This window comes from Arvicola amphibius, chromosome 2 (genome assembly GCF_903992535.2).
Source record: "Arvicola amphibius chromosome 2, mArvAmp1.2, whole genome shotgun sequence".
NCBI classification, from domain to species: Eukaryota; Metazoa; Chordata; class Mammalia; order Rodentia; family Cricetidae; genus Arvicola; species Arvicola amphibius.
This window is the reverse complement of record NC_052048.2, coordinates 141,714,078-141,732,887: the sequence shown is the minus strand read 5'-3', so window position 1 is coordinate 141,732,887 and position 18,810 is coordinate 141,714,078. Positions and strand designations below refer to the sequence as shown.

The 18,810-nt window shown below is 42.1% G+C and overlaps 1 protein-coding gene across 3 annotated transcripts in view; it reads right to left on the bottom strand.

Annotated features, from left to right (window-relative positions):
- C2H7orf31 (chromosome 2 C7orf31 homolog) overlaps positions 1–17,966 on the bottom strand; it is a 36,013-nt gene extending 18,047 nt beyond the window's left edge. For 2 of the 3 annotated variants that reach the window (XM_038320805.2, XM_038320807.2), the window contains exons 1-4: positions 17,525–17,966; positions 16,636–16,793; positions 8,924–9,100; positions 1,427–1,498 (exon numbers count right to left, since the gene is read on the bottom strand). In XM_038320805.2, coding sequence (XP_038176733.1) covers positions 1,427–1,498; positions 8,924–9,100; positions 16,636–16,769 — 383 coding nt within the window. In that variant the 5' untranslated portion in view covers positions 16,770–16,793; positions 17,525–17,966. The remainder of the gene's footprint in view (positions 1–1,426; positions 1,499–8,923; positions 9,101–16,635; positions 16,794–17,524) is intronic. The other variant, XM_038320806.2, reaches the window with a different exon arrangement.
- Between the last annotated feature and the right edge of the window lie 844 nt (positions 17,967–18,810).

The following is an 18,810-nucleotide window of genomic DNA, read 5'->3' as shown; positions in this document are numbered from 1 at the left end:
TCGTCAGACGGTAGAGAACAAAACTGGCCAACTTGCCAGAGGTTGGATTTTCTGAACCAGTTCACTCTGATGTGGTGTACTTACTAACTACTCTGAACCCACAGGCCAAGAGGTAATACCGTAGTCCTGGAAACAAGCTCCCTGCAGAGGGATAGTTATCCACTGACATTTGACATCAGCAATTATTTCAGCCTATGCTCATAAGACTCAAAGATATCAGGTGTGGAAAACAATCAGAATGTTATCATTTCACAATAAAGTAAGTCAGAGAATTTGAACATACTGCTGAGTGTTTTTGATATCTTCCATGCTGGATATGTTCATAAGAAAGCAGCAAGCTATATAACTGCATTATTCTGTAGTGTTTTATAAATACACAATTCACATGAACCATAACTTTTTAAAAATCTTTATTTGGATTCTGTGGGCCTGTCTCCCAGATATGTCGCTGAGGCAGAAATATGGGGGTGCAGGAAGTGATGAAGATGTGATGCCAAAGGATTAGTGTTGCTGGACTGGTTGCTTCATATGAATAAAATGTAAGTTGGCATCAAAAATGTCTCATGACAAAATTTGCTATACTTCATTACTAACACAGGCTTGATTCAAAATGAAAAAATAGACAAAATATTTTTTTAAAATTAAAAATTAAAAAAAATACAAATAAAATTACCAGATGTTCAGAGACACTATTTTCTTGACATCAATCCATTAATTTTGCCATGTTTTTTGAATTAATGAAGCTCAAATGGGTAAAGCCTGGGCAAACACAAATTTTGGCTCCCTCTTGTGGCTCAGTTCTTTATGGAATTAGCTTCTTGTAACTAACCTTAAGGGTTCAGTGTTACTTCAGTGTTTCTGTAATTTGGTGTATGTCATTGTACACGGAGCTAGGTTCTGAAAGGTCATGTTATCTTATGTTTATTTGAAAATAAAGGACTGATTTTTCAGTATACATAAGAAACCATTTTAAAATAATTTAATATGATAGAAGACATTACCTTACAGGAAGGTGAGTTAACAAATACACCCTTATCCATAAAGAGACAGCAATTTTATCAAGAGTAGGTTTATAATCACCCCTCTCTGCATAATATTCCAATTTTTTTGAGGACCCTTGTCATTTTCAGTGACTCTTTAAAAACATCTAACAGACCCTTACTAGACTGAGGAGGAGAAGGCAGAGGTGTGGTCCACAGTGACCTGCCCGGCTCTCCAGTCCAGTAGTCCTTAGTTTTCACAGGCTTGTTTAAAGACCACATATAATCTGTCTGGTTCATTTGTTTCCGTTAAGTGCTGATTTCTGGTGCTGGTGATCTTTAATATGGCAAAAAGGATTTTTTTCTCTGAAAACACTTCTAAATTTCTCACGTAATTTTTTTTTTTTTACTTAGAATACATAAAACAGCCCCTGCCCAGGACTTACAAAGAATCGTTTCCATAGACATCACTTTTCTTGTTCTGTGTCAGATAGTAGAACTGCTCAATAGGAAGGTTTCTGAAGAGACAACAAATTAAATTGAACATATTTGTACATACTAGAGCATATCCATGAGAGGGCAAAGGGCAAATAGATAAATACAGACACAAGAATATAGAAATTCTATATAGAATATATAAAAAGTAGTGCTTTAAATTAGTTGAAAATTAAGATTTTTTTTTTAGTAAACAGGATGGGAACAGTTAACCATCTCCACTTAGCAATTCAAAGAAGATCATTTCAGTTAGAGTAAAACCTAAATAGCAAAGGAATGGGGCAGGGACCTGTAAGTTCACAAGCAGAATGCCAAGGTGGGAAGACTGCAAGTTCAGCTTGAGTTACATAAACATTCCTTGTTTAAAGAGCTAAAAATAAAAAAATAGGGCTAGAGATATGGCTCAACAGTTAAGAATGTGTGCTACTCTTGCAGTACAAGAGTTTAGTTCCCAGCATCCAAGGGTGGCTCACAACACCTTTGACCTCTGTGGACAACTGCATTCATGTGCGCTTATCTACGGACAGACATGCACTGTATATAATCTAGAAAGGGAAATACCCTCTCCCTAAACAACACCCACAAGGGGGAAAATCTATACAAATGTTTACAATTTTCCACTGGTAAATAGATCTTGTTTTGTTTTGGAGGGTTTGTGTGTGCGTGTTCAATATGTCTGAGACAGGGTGTCTTGTTCACTGCTGAGATCAGCAGGATAGCTGGCCCATGAGCTCCAGGGATTCTCCTGCCCCTGCCTCCTCTCTTGCCACCGTAGTGCAAAGATGTCAGATGCACAGCACTGTGTCTGCTTCAGGACACCTCAACTCAGGACCTTTCACTTCTGTGACAGGTGCTTAATTACTGAGTCATGTCCCTAACACAGATTTTTTATATCCAATACTTTGACTATAAAGAACAAAAATAATCTATAAATAAAATAAAAACCAAAAAAAAGAAAAAATAAGAGCTGAAGAAGAAACACAAAAGTTGTTACGTAAAACATAAACAAAAACATATCCAAATAACTAGTAATCAAAAAAATATATTCTCAGAATCATGAGAATGGATTAACTCACAAAATAGACAAAAACTGTACAGCTGGAAAACATAGTACAGAGGCTGAGGCACAAGAAAAATGGATGCTTTTAGACACAAGAATATAAATCATTTGTGTCACATATACTAAACTAAAAACCCTCAGATGTTATGGCCCAGACCTTCCTTTTAGGATTTGTTCTAAAGATACATTCATGATGAGCTGACAAATCCCTATGTAAGGCAGTTCATTATGGTACAGGTAAAGCAACAGAATATGTGTATATCTGACCCATATGTACTGTGGGTATTGAGATTAAAATAAAGTGGATCTATGCTTACTATCTGGATTGAAAATAAGAAAAACATCTAGATTGTTTAATACTACGATCATATAAGTGCATACATTAACAAAAAACCCACCATATATTTTCAATGGGCACACAAAAAATGTTATTAGGAATAAAGCAGAAAAAGGCATGGAAGAAGACTCATACGGCAGGGCGGTGCATTCCTCTAAGAGGGGAGTATGCTCAAGGGAGTCTGGGCTTCCCAGGTAATGTTTTCATATGAGCTCAGTGCTCACTGTGGCCACCCAGTATCTTTTGAATCCACCATTTATTTCCCCAGTGATCTCATCATCAAGGATAGTTACTACTTGCCTGGCAAATCAAAGTCTAGTGCAGAAGTGGGTGATTGGTGGAACTTAGGGCACACGTGGGCACTCTGTATTTTATCTTGCCAGGGGGTAAGTTCCAAATGTGGAAAGTAAGCAAAATGAAGGTCCTATAGCTCTCACACCTCAACACCATACTCATGTACCCATGGTGCAGCATGAGAGGGAAGAACCCAAAGGGGTTTTGTGAGCAGCAAATGCTATGGGACAATGGTCTTATACTTTGTAAAGATTTGTCACCTGTATTTTAATAAAACTGTAATTGGCCAGTAGCCAGGCAGGAAGTATAGGCAAGGCAACAAGAACAGGAAAATTCTGGGAAGAGGAAAGTTCAGTCTGCAGTTGTGACCCAGCCACAGAAGAAGCAAGATGAGAATGCCTCACTGATAAAGGTACCAAGCCATATGGCCAACATAGACAAGAATTATGGGCTAATGTAAGTTATAAGGGTTAGTAAGAAGCCTGAGATAATAGGCCAACTAGTTTATAATTAATGTAGTAGTTCTCTGTGTGTTTCTTTGGGACAAACGGCTACAGGACTGGGCAGAACAGAAATCTCAGACAACAAGCAAATCTATTCAGATGTCTGTTGGACTCTACAGGAGTCACTGTTAGCCTTTGACCTCTCTAGGTTTTCCCTTTGCTAATATGATTTTCGCTCTCTTTTCTTCAAACTGGAGAACTGCAGGTTTTGTGGGCTCACCTTGCTTCACATGTATCTGGAATGTAGGGTTGGGATTAGATATGATGCATGCAATATTGTCCCCCCTTTCCTCTTTCAGGAAAAGCATGGGAGTGAATAGTGGTGACTTTATTCCACTTGTCACAGCTTGTGGTTGTGTAGAGGTGAAGAGCCAGTGAAGCTAAGCATCTTGCAGTCTATAGGACAAAGAACTGCTTGACTCCAAATGCTTCCTGGAAGACATTAAGTAACAGCCTGGAATGAATTATGTAGAAGTTTCTTTCCTTAGTTGACTCCTATTAATAGCATAAGATTTTTTTATTATTATTGTTTGGTTCTTTTCAGGTGATAAATTTTGCATCTGTTTTATCTTTTAGACATTAGAAGTTTTGGTTCATGTGGTCCCATTGACTTTTATGTACCACCACCATTACCGTTAAAGAAAGACCGCTGTGGGACAATGGTCTGTATTCTGTCAATCATATTTTAAATAAACACTGATTGGCCAGTAGCCAGGCAGGAAGTGATGGAGGACTCTCATTGGCTAATAAAGAAACTGCCTGGCCAATTTGATTGGCCAGCCCTTAGGTGGGTACAGTAGACAGAACAGGAAGAAGGAAGTGAGGTAGACGGCTCAGTCAGATGCCACGCTTCTCCTCTCTGAGCCAGACTGCAGTGCCTCTCCTCTGAGACAGATGCGATGAAGCTCCAGCCCAAGATGGACGTATGCTAGAAACTAAACGGTAAGGCACCACTTTGTGGTGCTACACAGATTATTAGATATGGGTTAATCAAGATGTGAGTAAGAGGCTGAAAATAATGGGCCAGGCAGTGTTTAAAAGAATACAGTTTCTGTGTAATTATTTTGGGGCATAAGCTAGCCGGCAGCCGGGAGCCTGCCCGCTGAGCTCCTTGCTACAGGAAGTATAGGTGAGACAACCAAACAGGAAGTAGAGGTGGGTCAATGAGAACAGGAGAATTCTGGGAAGGAGGAAGCCCATTCCTCTGTAGTCCTTGCCCAGCCACAAGCAAGATGTGATTGCCTTGCTGAAAAAGGTACTGAGCCATGTGGCTAACATAAACAAGGATAATGGGCTAATGTAAGTTATAAGAGTTAATAAGAAGCCTGAGCTATTGGGCCAATCAGTTTATAGTTAATGTAGACCTCTGTGTGATTTCTTCTGGGACTTAATGACTGTGGGAACCAGGCAGGACAGAAAACCTTAGTACACAGAATACTACAGATCTACTTAATAGCTTTTTTATCATTTGACAGTAGTTTAGTGAAGAATCTACTTACTTTTTTATAGAGAAATCAACAGTTTTGCAACTTGTCTAAACTTATTTATGAGAGTGAAAACAAGACCATACTTTTTTTTTATTACTCTGTTGGTTTTATTATCTCAGTGAATGGATAAAATGGGGGATAACGAACCCCACTTAGAAATTCTGAAGCTTGCATACTGTGGTTGGTGAATATTGTTGATAATTCCTTTAAAGAGTTTTCCTTAGATATAGTCTTGTCAGGAAGAGCTGGGAGAGCAATGGTGTCTCCATGGCATGACTTGCTCTGCAGAGGGCTACCCTTCCTTTAGCTTTGCTCTTTCTGTTTCGTTCAAATAATCTCACCATGTCATTTCTCTAAGGAGCAGGTACCTGTAGAGTTAGTGAGGGAAGAAGGAGCCTACCCTATCCTCCTAGTTTACTGTCTGTTGCTGTGATAAATACTGACCAAATTCTCTTTGGGGAAGAAGGCTTTATTACTTCATAAGTTTGAATCCATCATTAACGGAAGTCAGGGGAGGAGCTCAAGCAAGAACCCTGAGGGAGGAAGTGAGGCAGAGACCACAGACCACAGAAGAAGAGTGCTGTTTTGCTCTCCCTGGTTCATGCTCGGCTTTTTTAAAATTTATTTATTTTTATTTTATATGTATTGGTGTTTTGCCGAGGAACTGGAGTTACAGACAGTTGTGAGCTGCCATGTGGGTGCTGGGAATTGAACCCAGGTCCTCTGGAAGATCAGCCAGTGTTCTTAAACACTGAGCCATCTCTCCAGCCTGCTTTCTTATATAACCCACAACCACCTGTCTAGAGTGACACTGCCCCATGGGTTGGGCCATCCCACATCAATCATGAATCAACAAACTGCTTACTCACTCACAGGCCAACTGGATAGAAGCAGTTACTTAACTGGAGTTCCACCTCACAGGTGTCAAGCTGACAAAAAATAACCAGCATACATCCCTACAAGGAGGGGGTGAGTTGTGGCATCCCAGAACCCCAACTGAAATGCCCTCCCCACCCAGGGAAGGTGACATGTGGTTTCAAGAGTAATATTCTTATGAAATAATTGAGGCTTGACCCATCAAAGAGCTGGAAAATATTTTGTATAAAAGGCTCTTTTTAGAGAGAAAGAAAAGTACTGTAAGAAAAAAAGTCTTTGTTACAGAAGATAAGCCATATTCTACAGCTGTTTGCCAGGCTATCTGCCAGAAGACTGTCAGAAAGATGTTTTCAAGAGAAAAGAATGTTAAAATAACAACATTGACATAAAAGGGCACTAGAAAAATTGATATATTAACCCAGACTCGAGGTCAGGGAAGAGTGATGGTTCTAGCAGGAATAGTGCTCCTTCTCCAGGGTCTTAGGGCTGTGATAACCAGAATGAGGGACCTCTTCATTTAAACTGGATTACTCGGAATGTTTAAAACTAGTCTTTTTGGCTCTTCTTTAGCACACATTTTTTTTTTTTTGAGACAGGGTTTCTGTGTGACAGCACTAGATGTACTGGAACTCGATTTGTAGACCAGGCTGGCCTTTAACTCAGAGATCCGCCTGCCTCTGCCTCCCTAGTGCTGGGATTAAAGGTGTGTGCCACTATGCTAGGCATATTGTGCACATTTAACATACAAATGCTGGGGACCACAGCTGTGCATTCCTCAAAGAGCTGTAACCCAGTTGCTAAGCTAATACTTGCTATGTGCAAATTATGGAACAGATAGGGAATAAATGGGTGAATCAATAAAATGCACAGGTGGAAGCACTTGGGGCTTTAGCATTAAACAAACCTGGGGTCAAATCCCTGTTCTGCAGATTTGCAATGCCTAGCTCAAGGAAAGAATGATAGCCTAGAGTTTACAATCAACTATAGCATAGTTAAGAGCTTCTCTGAGAGTGGAGTCTTTAAAGAAAGTCTGTTGAACAAGTGTTCCAACATGAGGTTCTTACTATCTGTAATGTGTGTTGAGTCTCTGCAGGGCCTTGTTCTTATATTGTTGATACTTACAGAAGGTCACTGGCTGCACATGGCCCTATTATTGACATTTCATGGTCTAGCTGTGGTTTATCTTCCCTAATTTATTTCTTTTACATGCTTTAGAACAGCAAGAAGCTAGTTACCTAGACTGTTAGTAAGCCAGGCAACTGGGAGTATTAGATAAGGCAGGAAAGGAAGTGGGTGTTGTGCCGTGATTTTATGGATTTCATTCTGGGTAAATATAATAACCTTTAGCAAATATAATAACCATTACAAAATAATGGGGGATTTAATTTAATTTGCTAAATTGCTGCTTGCCTCTCCTTTTTAACCTAGAACCTTGTGCATGCTAGGCGGATTTTTCACCACTGAACATTGAATTATATCCTGAGTCTGTCCGTCCTTCCTTTCTTCTTTCTCTCTCTCCCTTCCTTCTTTTCCTTTCTCTTTCTTTCTTCTTCTTTCTTTCTTTCTTCCTTCCTTCCTTCCTTCCTTCCTTCCTTCCTTCCTTTCTTTCTTTCTTCCTTCTTTCTTCCCTTCCTTCCTTCTTCCCTTCCTTCCTTCCTTCCTTCCTTCCTTCCTTCCTTCCTTCCTTCCTTCCTTCCTTCCTTCCTTTCTTTCGTTCATGTTCAATTTTGAGGCAGGGTCTTTCTTATCAAGTTGCCCAAGCCCTGAATTTCTGATCATCCTGCCTTGGTCTCTTAGTCAGTTTAGATTACAGGCTTTGCCACCAGGCCCAGGCTCCTTTAGTTTTGTGTTTTGAATATTCTTGCTGAAGGAATGACTTTACAATTCATTACCTGAAAATATGGGCTGGCCAGTTAGTTCAGTGGGTAAAGGTGCCTGCTGCCAAGCCTAGCCAATTCCTGGAATCCACATAACAGAAGAGAACTAACTTTCAAGTTGTCCTCTGACTTCTATGCATCCTACCCCAGACACATGGAAAAAAATCAGTCTGAAAATAGTGTCCTGCAGGTTCAAATACTTTAATATAGATGGTCAACAAAGTAGAAAACAGAGTCTCAAACCAAGAACACATGTACAAATCAGAGTGAGCTTTTTTGCTCAAGCAAAGACTTTTTTTTTAAAAAAAAGATTTATTTATTTATTATGTATTCAGTGTTCTGCCTGCATGTATCCCTGCAGGCCAGAAGAAGGCACCAAATCTCATTACAGATGGTTGTAAGCACATGTGGTCGCTGGGAATTGAACTCAGGGCTTTTGGAAGAGCAGGCAAAGCTCTTAATCACTGAGCCATCTCTCCAGCCCCAGCAAAAACATTTTTAACTTAATCTCCTCCTTCTGCCTTTCATCACATTTAGTTTTCATTTTTATTTTATGTATATAGTTGTATGTGCTTGCATGTATATCTGCGCATTATGCATGTATAATATCTGTGTAGTCCAGAAGAGAATGTCAGATCTCCCAGAACTGTAGTTACAGATGATTGGGAGCTGCCATGTGGGTACTGAGACGCGAACCCAGGTCCTCTGGAAGAGCAGCCAGTGCTCTTAGCTTCTGAGACACTGCTCCAGCCTTCATTTGGTTTTAGATAAGTGAGAAATTAATCAAAATTTCTAATCAGAATACTTTAATATCTCAAATGGCAGCAACATAAAACAAAACCTACAGACTTACCACTGACTTCACAATTGGGAAGCACAGAATTAGTTTTTCTGTCTGTGTATTCATAAAGAGTAAAAGAAGTCCAGAAGCAGATATGTTAAGAACTAACAAGGAAGATGAGAAATGGTTAATGCAGTCCTTTTGTGAATATGAATGCTGGAAACGTCACTTACTTTGGCCAGATCTCTCCTCCAAATCCATAATGCTGATGTCCTTTGCCCATGACACGGGGTGGCTCGCATTTTGGCCTGTGTTCTTCAGGAAGAGCAACTGGAATAATGCCACCATATTCCCTTTCAGCACCCCATGGAAGCCTGCACTGTGGCCGTGATTCCCGCAGCTCCTGATACCTGTGAGAAATGACAGACCTCTGACACTGCTTGGCTGTATCTTCAATCCCTTTCACATCATTAGCAGTCTAGGTCATGATTCAGAATATAGAATTCTAAGATTATGATACACTCTGTTAAAGGAATGAAGTTAGCGGTTAGCCCTTCTCACAAATGTATTTATTTTGTAAAAAAAAAAAAAAAAGCTTGAGATGAAATTCGCATACCATAGAATTCAACAGTTTTAGTTGACTCACAAGTGTGTACAGCAGCCACTAGAGTCAATTTTATATTTTCATGACCTCAAAAAGAAGCCCTGTGTTCTTTGGCTGTGCTATATTAAAGAACCCACCTTTATTCCACCCCAAGAACCTACTTTCTTTATAGACTTGTCTGTTTCAGACACTTCATATAAACAGAACTATATACTATGTAGTCTTGTGTTGGCTTCTATCATTCAAAACATAATGCTTTCAAAGTTGATGCTTCATATAGCGTGAACCAGGACTTCATTCTTCTAGTGGCTGCATAGCAGTCTACCAGTGGATATTCCATTTTGCTCAACCATTCATCAGTTAGTAAGATATGTGACTCTTATTAATATTGTTCTACTAAATATTAGTATTTTTGAGTACTTGATTTAATTTTCTAGAGAACACTACCAAAGAATGTATTATATAGCTGGATCTTATGTGAATTTTAATTTAATTTCTTGGGAAACTGCTGGGCTATTCTATAGCAGATGCTTCACTATACACTCCTGAAAGATTGGTATAAGGGCTTAGCATTTGTCATGTGTGTTTGAAAAAGAATTATAGCCATTTTAATGGAAGTAAAGGAGTATGTCACTGTAATTTTGTTTTGTATTCTCTTAATGACAACAGTACTTTCTGTTTCTATTTCTTCTTTGGAAAATGTCTATTTGATTTTGTGTTTTTAAATTTTATTTCTTAGTTACAAATTCATTTTAAGTTCCAGGTACAAGTCTTTTATTGGTGGAACTAAGCGAATATGTCCTCCTGTTCGGTACACTGTCTTCTCACTTACTTGGGAGTATCTTTTGAAATATCTAAGTTTCTAAATTTTTTTTTGTTGTTTTGTTTGAGACAGGGTTTCTCTGTAGCTCTGAAGCCTATCCTGGAACTAGCTCTTGTAGACCAGGTTGGCCTCGAACTCACAGAGATTCACTTATCTCTGCCTCCCAAGTGCTGGGATTAAAGGCGTGAGCCACCACCGCATGGCCAAAGTTTCTAATTTTGATGAAGTTCAGTTTATTTTTACTTTTGTTGATAATTAGGATGTACATATAAATATGCAGCAACTCCAAAGTCAAAGACTCACTCCTGCTCTCCCTCCATGAGTTTTGTAGTTTTAGGACTCGCTTTTACACCTGTCTCTGAGTCATATGAGTAAATTTTATGTATGATATAAGGTAAGAGTCAAACTTGCTCCTTTGTATTTAAATGTTCCTGGCATCATCTGCTGAGAGACTTGGAGCCTTGTGAAGGTGCTAGTACTGTCAAGTCATTACTTGCCTCCCAAAAGTTCAGTCGGGTCCCTAGGTTGGCAATGCTGTGCAACAATGGGTCCTCTGGAGGGAACTGAGGAATGATGGGGGAGTTGAGGAATTGAGTTCTCTATGTGGGCCAATGTGTTGATGAAAAGAAACAGCCTAAGTCTCAAGCCAGAGGCTTGAAAGCACTACGCCACACTAAGAATATTTGGATAAGTTTGGGAGATTTGTAAAGACTTGAGTAAAACTTAGCTGATTGCATGGACCATAAAAATGGTTTTGCATTTCTCTATTTAGAGCTGGTCTAGGGGGTCAGGAATTTGTGGGCACATGGTGAGAAGGAAAGTATGAGAGGAGAGCAGAACCATCTTCTCTGGGCTCCTCAGTCCTGTGGACTCTCCTGTGAGTATAGGGGAGGCAGTCAGAGTCATGGAAGCAGAGCTCAGAGAGGCACGCGCTACTGGGTACTTCTGTCAGCACAGTACATGCCGTAGAGGACCCCTCCCCAACAGTAGCTGCTAAGTACAATGGAGAATTAACACAGGACTGTCTTACAGGTGGAACTGAATATCATATGAAATTGCTAGATAAACAACTACTAAATTATAAACCTACTAACTGTTATGCAACTAGTATTTGACTGGAATACTGCCTTTCATTTATGTATGACCATTCTGTGGCTGCTTTCACCCTCAACAGCAGAACTGAGTATTTATGATGAAACTGTAAAGAACAAAATATTTTGTCTGGTTTGTTGCAGACAACATGTCCTAAGCTCTACACAAACCAGTTTAGGAAAGCTTGGTGACTGTTGCTTTGGGGTCCTGGCAATCAGCTTCCAGATCTTTCCCCTTCTCCCAGCTCTGACTATGATCAATGCACATGGTTTAGGGGACATGACAAGTGAAAAATATTAAACACTTGTGATTAATGACAAGCTAAGCTTTAATTTTTAAGTTTGTAAAGTTACATTTAAATCATAAATGAGTCAATTTCTCAATATCTGGCCCTAGTAAAATACATTGTTCCAGGAGATGAGCCAAAAATGTTAATCAATCATGTGTATTAGCACCCAGTGAAGTTGCAAAATTGAAAAAAAATAAATAAAATAAGAGGTAATGCCTAAATCACCCTTTACCCTTTTAACCCCTTGCAGTCTTTCTCTCTGGCACAGCTGGCAAGGAACTCATGGCAGTTCAACTGCCTTAATCTACTGAGTGCTGGGATTAACAGCTGGGAACCACCACACCCAGCATGTTTCTTTTTATTTTAAATACTCAAGTCTACTCAACTCTCATCCTGTGGTATTAGTATTCATAACACTGTATAGAAGGAACTGTTTGAAATGTAAGCTAAGGTTTTAGGATGAAATAATTATTTCAAATAAAACACCTCTCCTTAACAAAGGGAATAATCATGAAGGAAATTGTTTATTTTGTTTTAGGGAGGGTTATGGATGGACCAAAACCTATTAAAGTCACTGTGAACAATCTTGAGTATCAATCCCCAAATTAGAGGGCTCAATTTGATAGTAATGATTGGAAGGCACGGTTACAAGACAGCTCACACAAATCTTAATTTTTTTAAGCTGGCAAGAGAACTAATCTCTCTCTCTCTCTTTCTCTTTCTCCCTCCCTCCCTCCCTCTTTTTCTCTTTCTTTGTGTGTGTTTCAAGAATCAAAAAGCAATGAACCTAGAAGTAAAACGTGAACCTATACTGAAATCCTAATCAATTCTCAAAATGATTTTTTTTAATTGATATATTTCTTTGACTGATGAGTTACAGAACAAGTAGTCAGCTGACTGGGAAGAGGAGATAGGACTAGTGATTCTAGGTGCTGTCTCAGTCACAAGTACATTTATTTAGTGTGTGTGTGTGTGAGTGTGTGCATGTGTTTGTGTATGTGTGTGCACTGGAAATTGAACCTAGAACCTCATACACGTTGGCAAGAATTCTGCCACTGAACTATTCCTACTCTCTGAACTTTCAATGGAGAAAATACAAAACAATACAGTATCTATTAAGTTACTTAACATTCTCAAAGGAGAACAAATGAGGTTGTTATAAAACAGCGGCTACTATAATTTCTCTGGAACACACAAGTGAATAAAATGAAGCACAGATATAAAGATTAGCTTGCTCTTTGATCACTGGGTAAGCCAGAACCCTATTTCTGGTTCTTTTACTGTTTACAGTGCTTTCTGCGAACCCAGTCTTCCCCAGGTTCTTCTGACGCCCCTCCAACTTAGTGTGCCAGAATATGTATAGGTTAAGCCTGGAAATGTATATTTTTGCGAAGCTTCTCAGGTGATTTTTTTTTTTTTGAGACAGGGTCTTACTTGGTAGCCCAGGTTGGCCTGGAATTAACTACATAGCCCAGAATGTCCTTTAATTCACAGCAATAGTCTTAGTTCAATAGTTTTTCTGTCTTAGCCTCCCAAAGGCTTAAATTACAGGGATAAACTGATATGACTATCCTTAGGTGATTTTAATGTGCTGTCTGACTGCCTTGCCCACTACGAGAAGAACAAAGGAGGCTGGTGTAAGGAAGTAATTGTATATTATGATCATAGTTGCCACATTAACTCAAAATCTGTCACACTTGGCAAGGGTGTGCCTTTCTCTATACTTAGAAAACTAAGCTTCTGAAAGCTAATATACACCAAGGACAGGATGTATCTTTACCATCAGGAAGAGGGACTTCCTGGAAGGCAGGGGCATTTTGCTTCCTATTGTTTTGCTTTGGTCTGGGTTGAGAGCCACTGGCCCAGAACTTGTCTGGAAGCAGGTCTCATCTGGAAGCAGGTCTCAGGTATGACAGAGCAGAGATGCTGCTCTTGTCTGCTGCCACTGTCAGAGCATCTTAGGACGGTGAGGGGAAAAGAATCTTTTCTAAGCTGCTTGGGGCTTCTTATGAAGGCATTAACAGGAAGGGCTGTAAGAACACATGGTCATCCTTGCTTTCTGTCTGGAGACTACAGAAGCCAGGGATGGTTGTTCTCAGACAGTGCTTAAATGGCCTCTCATATTTTATGGATGGCTGACCATATGGGCACTTAATTTTCTCAAATTTAGAAAACACTGATCATGTCAAACATTTATTTACATATTTTAAATAATAGTATATTTTCCTGTATGTATGCATACCACATGTGTGCCTGGTGCTTGAAGAGATCAGAAGAGGGTATCAGACTCCAAGCAGCTGGAGTTACAGAAGGCTGTGAACTAACAACCAAACCTGGGTCCTCTGTGAGCTGCAAATACTCTTAACCCTGAGCCATCTCTCCAGCCCCCCTTTATCTTTTGCAAAGAACATGTTTATAAATTGAAATAGAGCCGGGTGGTGGTGGCACACGCTTTTAATCCCAGCACTTGGGAGGCAGAGGCAGGCAGATCTCTGTGAGTTCGAGGCCAGCCTGGGCTACAAGAGCTAGTTCCAGGACAGACTCCAAAGCTACAGAGAAACCCTGTCTCAAAAAACTAAAAAATAAATAAAAATAAATAAATCAATAAATCAATAAATAAATCAATAAATCGAAATAGATCCTTGAAGTCTGAACAAGATGAGAAGAGCCTAAATGTAAGAGCACAGTCTGGAAGAACCGGTGTTGGGGTTGAGAAAGAGACCCTTAGAGAGAGTGGAGAAATTTGAAAATGGCGAAGTGCTCCTGGCCTAGGGATAATCACTTATTACTATACACACTTCTAGACGAAAGAATGGGAGCCAGTAGGTAGAAGTTACAAGGAAGAAAAAGTGTTTTTAGAAACTTCTCAAAGAAAATGATCTGACAACCAGGGGCAGTCAAAATTGGAATGGACTGCCTGTGTGTAGCGATGTAACACTTTGGAAGGTTTTGTTTTGACTATTGCTTTATGACTATGTGTTTATGCCATTTGTGTGCATGATGGAGGAGTGTCTATGTGTTACTTTCATTATTAATAAAGAAAACTGCCTTGGCCCTTTAAGAGAACAGAAAATTAGGTAAGCGGAGTAGACAGAACAGAATGCTGGGTAGCAGGAGTTGGGGAGATGCTTCAGGCACTCGCCATAGTGAGTCGCCATGATTCTCCTCTCCGAGATGGACGCAGGTTAAGATCTCTCCTGGTAAGCCACACCTCGTGGTGCTACGCAGATTACTAAATATGGGTTAAAGGAAGATGTGAGAATTAGCCAATAAGAGGCTGAAACTATGGGCCAGGCAGTGTTTTAAAAGAATACAGTTTCCGTGTAATTATTTTGGGTAAAGCTAGCCGGGTGGCGGGACACAGCCCGCCGCTCCTTCTACATGTGCAGGTGCCCTTCGAGGCTAGACGAGGGCCTTGGATCAGAACTGGAGTTACTGGTGTGCTGTGGGACAATGGTCTTTTATACTATCACTTGTATTTTAAATAAATGCTGATTGGCCAGTAGCCAGGCAGGAAGTATAGGCAGGGCAAGGAAAGCAGGAGAATCCTGGGAAGAGAAAGACACAGTCTGCAGTTGTCAACCAGCCACAGAGGAAGCAAGATGTGACTGTCTTTCTGAAAAAGGTACCAAGCCATGTGGCTAACACAAACAAGAATGTATTATGTACATTATGTTAATATATGATATAAGAAAGAGTTAATATGAAGCCTGAGCTAATAGGTCAACCAGTTTATAATGTAGACCTCTGTGTATTTCTTTAGGACTGAATGACTACAGGACCAGGTGGGACAGAAACCTCAGTCAACACTGATGGTTGAGCTGCCTAATGTAGGTGATGAGAGCCAAATCTGGGTTCCTAGAACCAAACTTAGATCCTCTGGAAGAGCAGCAAGAACTCCTAACTGCCAAGCTAGCTTCCCAGAACCATTCTTGAAGTGTTTAGACTGAGGGAATGTGTTTTCTTGTCTAATTTCCTAAGAGTAATTAAAAAAAAAAAGCTTGCGTATGTGTTTCTATACAAATGTATGAGGCCAGAAAGTGACATTAACTGCCTTCCTCAGTCACTCTCCACTTTATTTTTGAGACAGGGTTTCTCACTGAACCTGGTGCTTACTGATTTTACTTGACTAGCTGGTTATTAAGTCCCAGAGAGCCCAGGGATCCTGTCTCTGCCTCCCCAGCACTGGGCTAACAGGGTCTCACTGCTGCACATGGCTTTTTTATGTAAGTGCTGAGGATCAAACTCACATCTTCGGGCTCATGTGGTCAGCACTTTACCAGCTGAGCCGTCACCTATTCTCTTCTGAGAAAGAAGTTTTAGGGATCTGGCCAAGCGAAATTAGAAACGCACACAAGGTAATTAAAGACAAACTTATTCTTCCTCTCGAAATGATTCCAGTAAACCAAGCAGAAGAAAGCCAAGCCAGAGATTCCGGCAAAGTATCTGCCTATACCGTATAGAAGTGCAAGGACACAAGGCTCACTGACATGGCTGTCATGAGCAGCGACAGAATTACAGCCCAAACATCCAGTGCAGGGCTTACACAGCAACCGTCGTTGGCGACAGATTCTGGGAGTCTTTCTGGGCAGAAGGTGTTGGGGAATACACTATTAGTGGATACCACAATAAACAGATTGATCTCCAAATGAAGAAGGGACCATTCTAGAATTCTAGAACAGAGCTGGAGGTGTAGTTTAGTGGTACAGTTTGCCTAGCAGGCATAAGGTCTCAGTGCAATCACTGCACGCACGCACACACACACGCGCACACACACACTTCTAGAATGAAAATTTTGATGTCTTTTTTTGTTTTTTTAAGACAGGGTTTCTCTGTAGTTTTGGTACTTGCTCTGCAACCCACACTGTACACCAGGCTGACCTTGAACTCACAGAGATCTGCCTGCCTCTGCCTCCCGCATGCTGGGATTAAAGGCGTGCGCTACCGCCCTGCGTCTGTTTTCTTTTTAAATAGGATACAGCAATATACTCCAGTTTTAACTGATTAACCATGCGAAGTTTAGTCTTGTTTCGTTTTCTTTTCCATATGATAAATGGAAGAGCTGAAGTGCTTGTGTGTTATAAAGTCACTAATGTAATGAAATCTTTCTTTTGCGTTTTTCTGATTTTTGTTTTACCTGTCTTCTGAGGCGGTTGGGCGAGCAGTTAATTCGAGCGGAGTGTGCAGCTGATTAGAGTAGAAGGTGTCTGACAGGATGTCGGCTCCTTCAAGATCCCTGCAGCAGTAGCCCCTGCCGTGAATTACCTCCATGCTTCTTGCATAAATTTAGGCCGTCTGGCGAGTAAACAGATAAATGAGAGATGAGGGTGTACTTGGTTTTGGAAACTGTCTTAGTTATCATTACAATGACTTTGCCTTAGATATGAACAGAAACATCGATACATAAAAAATCAGTGGCTTGCTTTCTGCCTGTGAGGGTCTGTGGACTCTGTCAAACCTGTAATCAACAGCAACTTCTGTAATAAAAGTAAACTTCGTGGAAATAACTTCAACTGAAGCAAACCCGAAAAGTGGAAATGAACACATCGAGAACCTGTAACGAACAAGTCTCCCACAATCCACTTCTTGCCTCAAATTTAACACTATTCAAGAACAATCAGCTGACTTTCTACTGTGGTGGCCTTCCTAAGACGCCGGGAGACTGACTCATTACCAGGTCAGGAGCCTTCCTCTAAAGCGACAGTTCTCAACCTGTGTTTCACAGGGGTCGCCTAAGACCCTCAAGAACCAGATATTTATGACTCATAACAGCCACAACGAAAATAATGTTATGGTGGTGGGGGGGGTCATCACACCATGAGGAGCTGTAGTAAAGGGTCGCAGAATTAGGAAGGTTGAGAACCACTGCTCTAAAGGCGTTGCGGAATCTAGACAAGGACTCTTTCGTCGACAGCTAAACCAGGTGGCCCCAGTGGGGGACACTGGGTTCCCCACAGCGCTGGAGTGAAGCCTGCCCCGTGGGAGGACCGACCAGCCCGCTCAGAGCCACCAGAGGTCGCACGCACCTGACACATCTGCCCGGGAGCTCAGCCCGACCGCTCCTCCCCTTCTTGTCACAGAAGCTGGCGGGTGTCCGCGGGGCGTGGAATTTCGCGGTCTTCCGCACCTGCGGGCCCCGGGAGCGTGCAGGCAGGTGCGGGGGAAGAAGGCCGGAGGGACGTGGGCTGGCCGGGGGCGGGGTTGAGGCTACCTGTGACGGCGGCGGTGACCATGCACTTAGGTAACACATCCTGAGGGTGGGGCGCCCGGCGGTGGGCCCGGAGCGGCGGGAAGCTCCCTCGGGGTGTGTAGGCCGCCCCCAAGGAGGTCCCGGGCCACCAGGATCGGAAGCGGGGGCCGGAAGTGAGGCGAGAGGGTTTGGGGGCCAAGGGGAAGGTGCAACAGCGGGCTTTTCCGCCCCCGGCCCTGGGGTCTTAGCGCCTTCAACCTCAGGCTCCGCCCCCAGCCTCAGACCCCGCCCCGGCCTCAGGCTCCGCCCCAGTCTCAGACCCCGGTCCGGCCTCAGGCTCTGCTCCCAGCCTCTCCCTCTTTGCCTAGGGTGGCGCCGTCTTTCACAGGCTTCAGCCTAGCCCCTCCATCGTAGGCTCCGCCTCCACGCCTGTCTCTCCACCTTCCCTGGGCCTGGCCTCCTTCTGACCCCCCCACCGCACTTCGCGCCTTTGCTTCCAAGGCGCCGCCTCTCCCCTCCCCGCCCCAGGCTTTATACTCGCCCCGCCCCCAGGCCTCAGACGGATTCCAGGCGCCCTCTGGTGGCGTCTGGCTGCCAATTCTCCTTTCCTTCATGGACTGCGGTCTACTAGGACTCCGGTCTACAGTTGTCCTAGAGCTCCGGGTGTGCTTTCTCAGTCGGAGCTGAGCCGAAGCTCTGGCCCTGAGGAGGAGAGCCGGGAGGTTTCGGGGTGAGGACTGTTATAGTCCATTTGCAGTGGGAGCTGTGTTCCTCAGAGTTACGGAGAAGCCCGAGGCTCTAGGTGCCCTTTCTCCTAGGGCGGCTCACCCAGCCCATCTCATAGCTCTGAAGAGTTGCAGAGCTCCTGGAAGCCCGCTGTGCACTCCATCAGAGAACGGGACAGACAGGCTCAAGGCTCAGATTATGGATAGGGTTCTTGTCCTAAACCAACAGGGTGGGGAATTTGGGACGGGAACAAGTTCTGGTCGATGGAAGAGGGGGAAGTTTCTCGACATCAGGGGAATTTAAAAACCATTTATCGTCTTGCTTCAAATCTGTACGTCAGCCGTGTTTGGGTTTTCTCAACGCTGCCATTGCTTTCCACAGAACTGAGTATTAAAA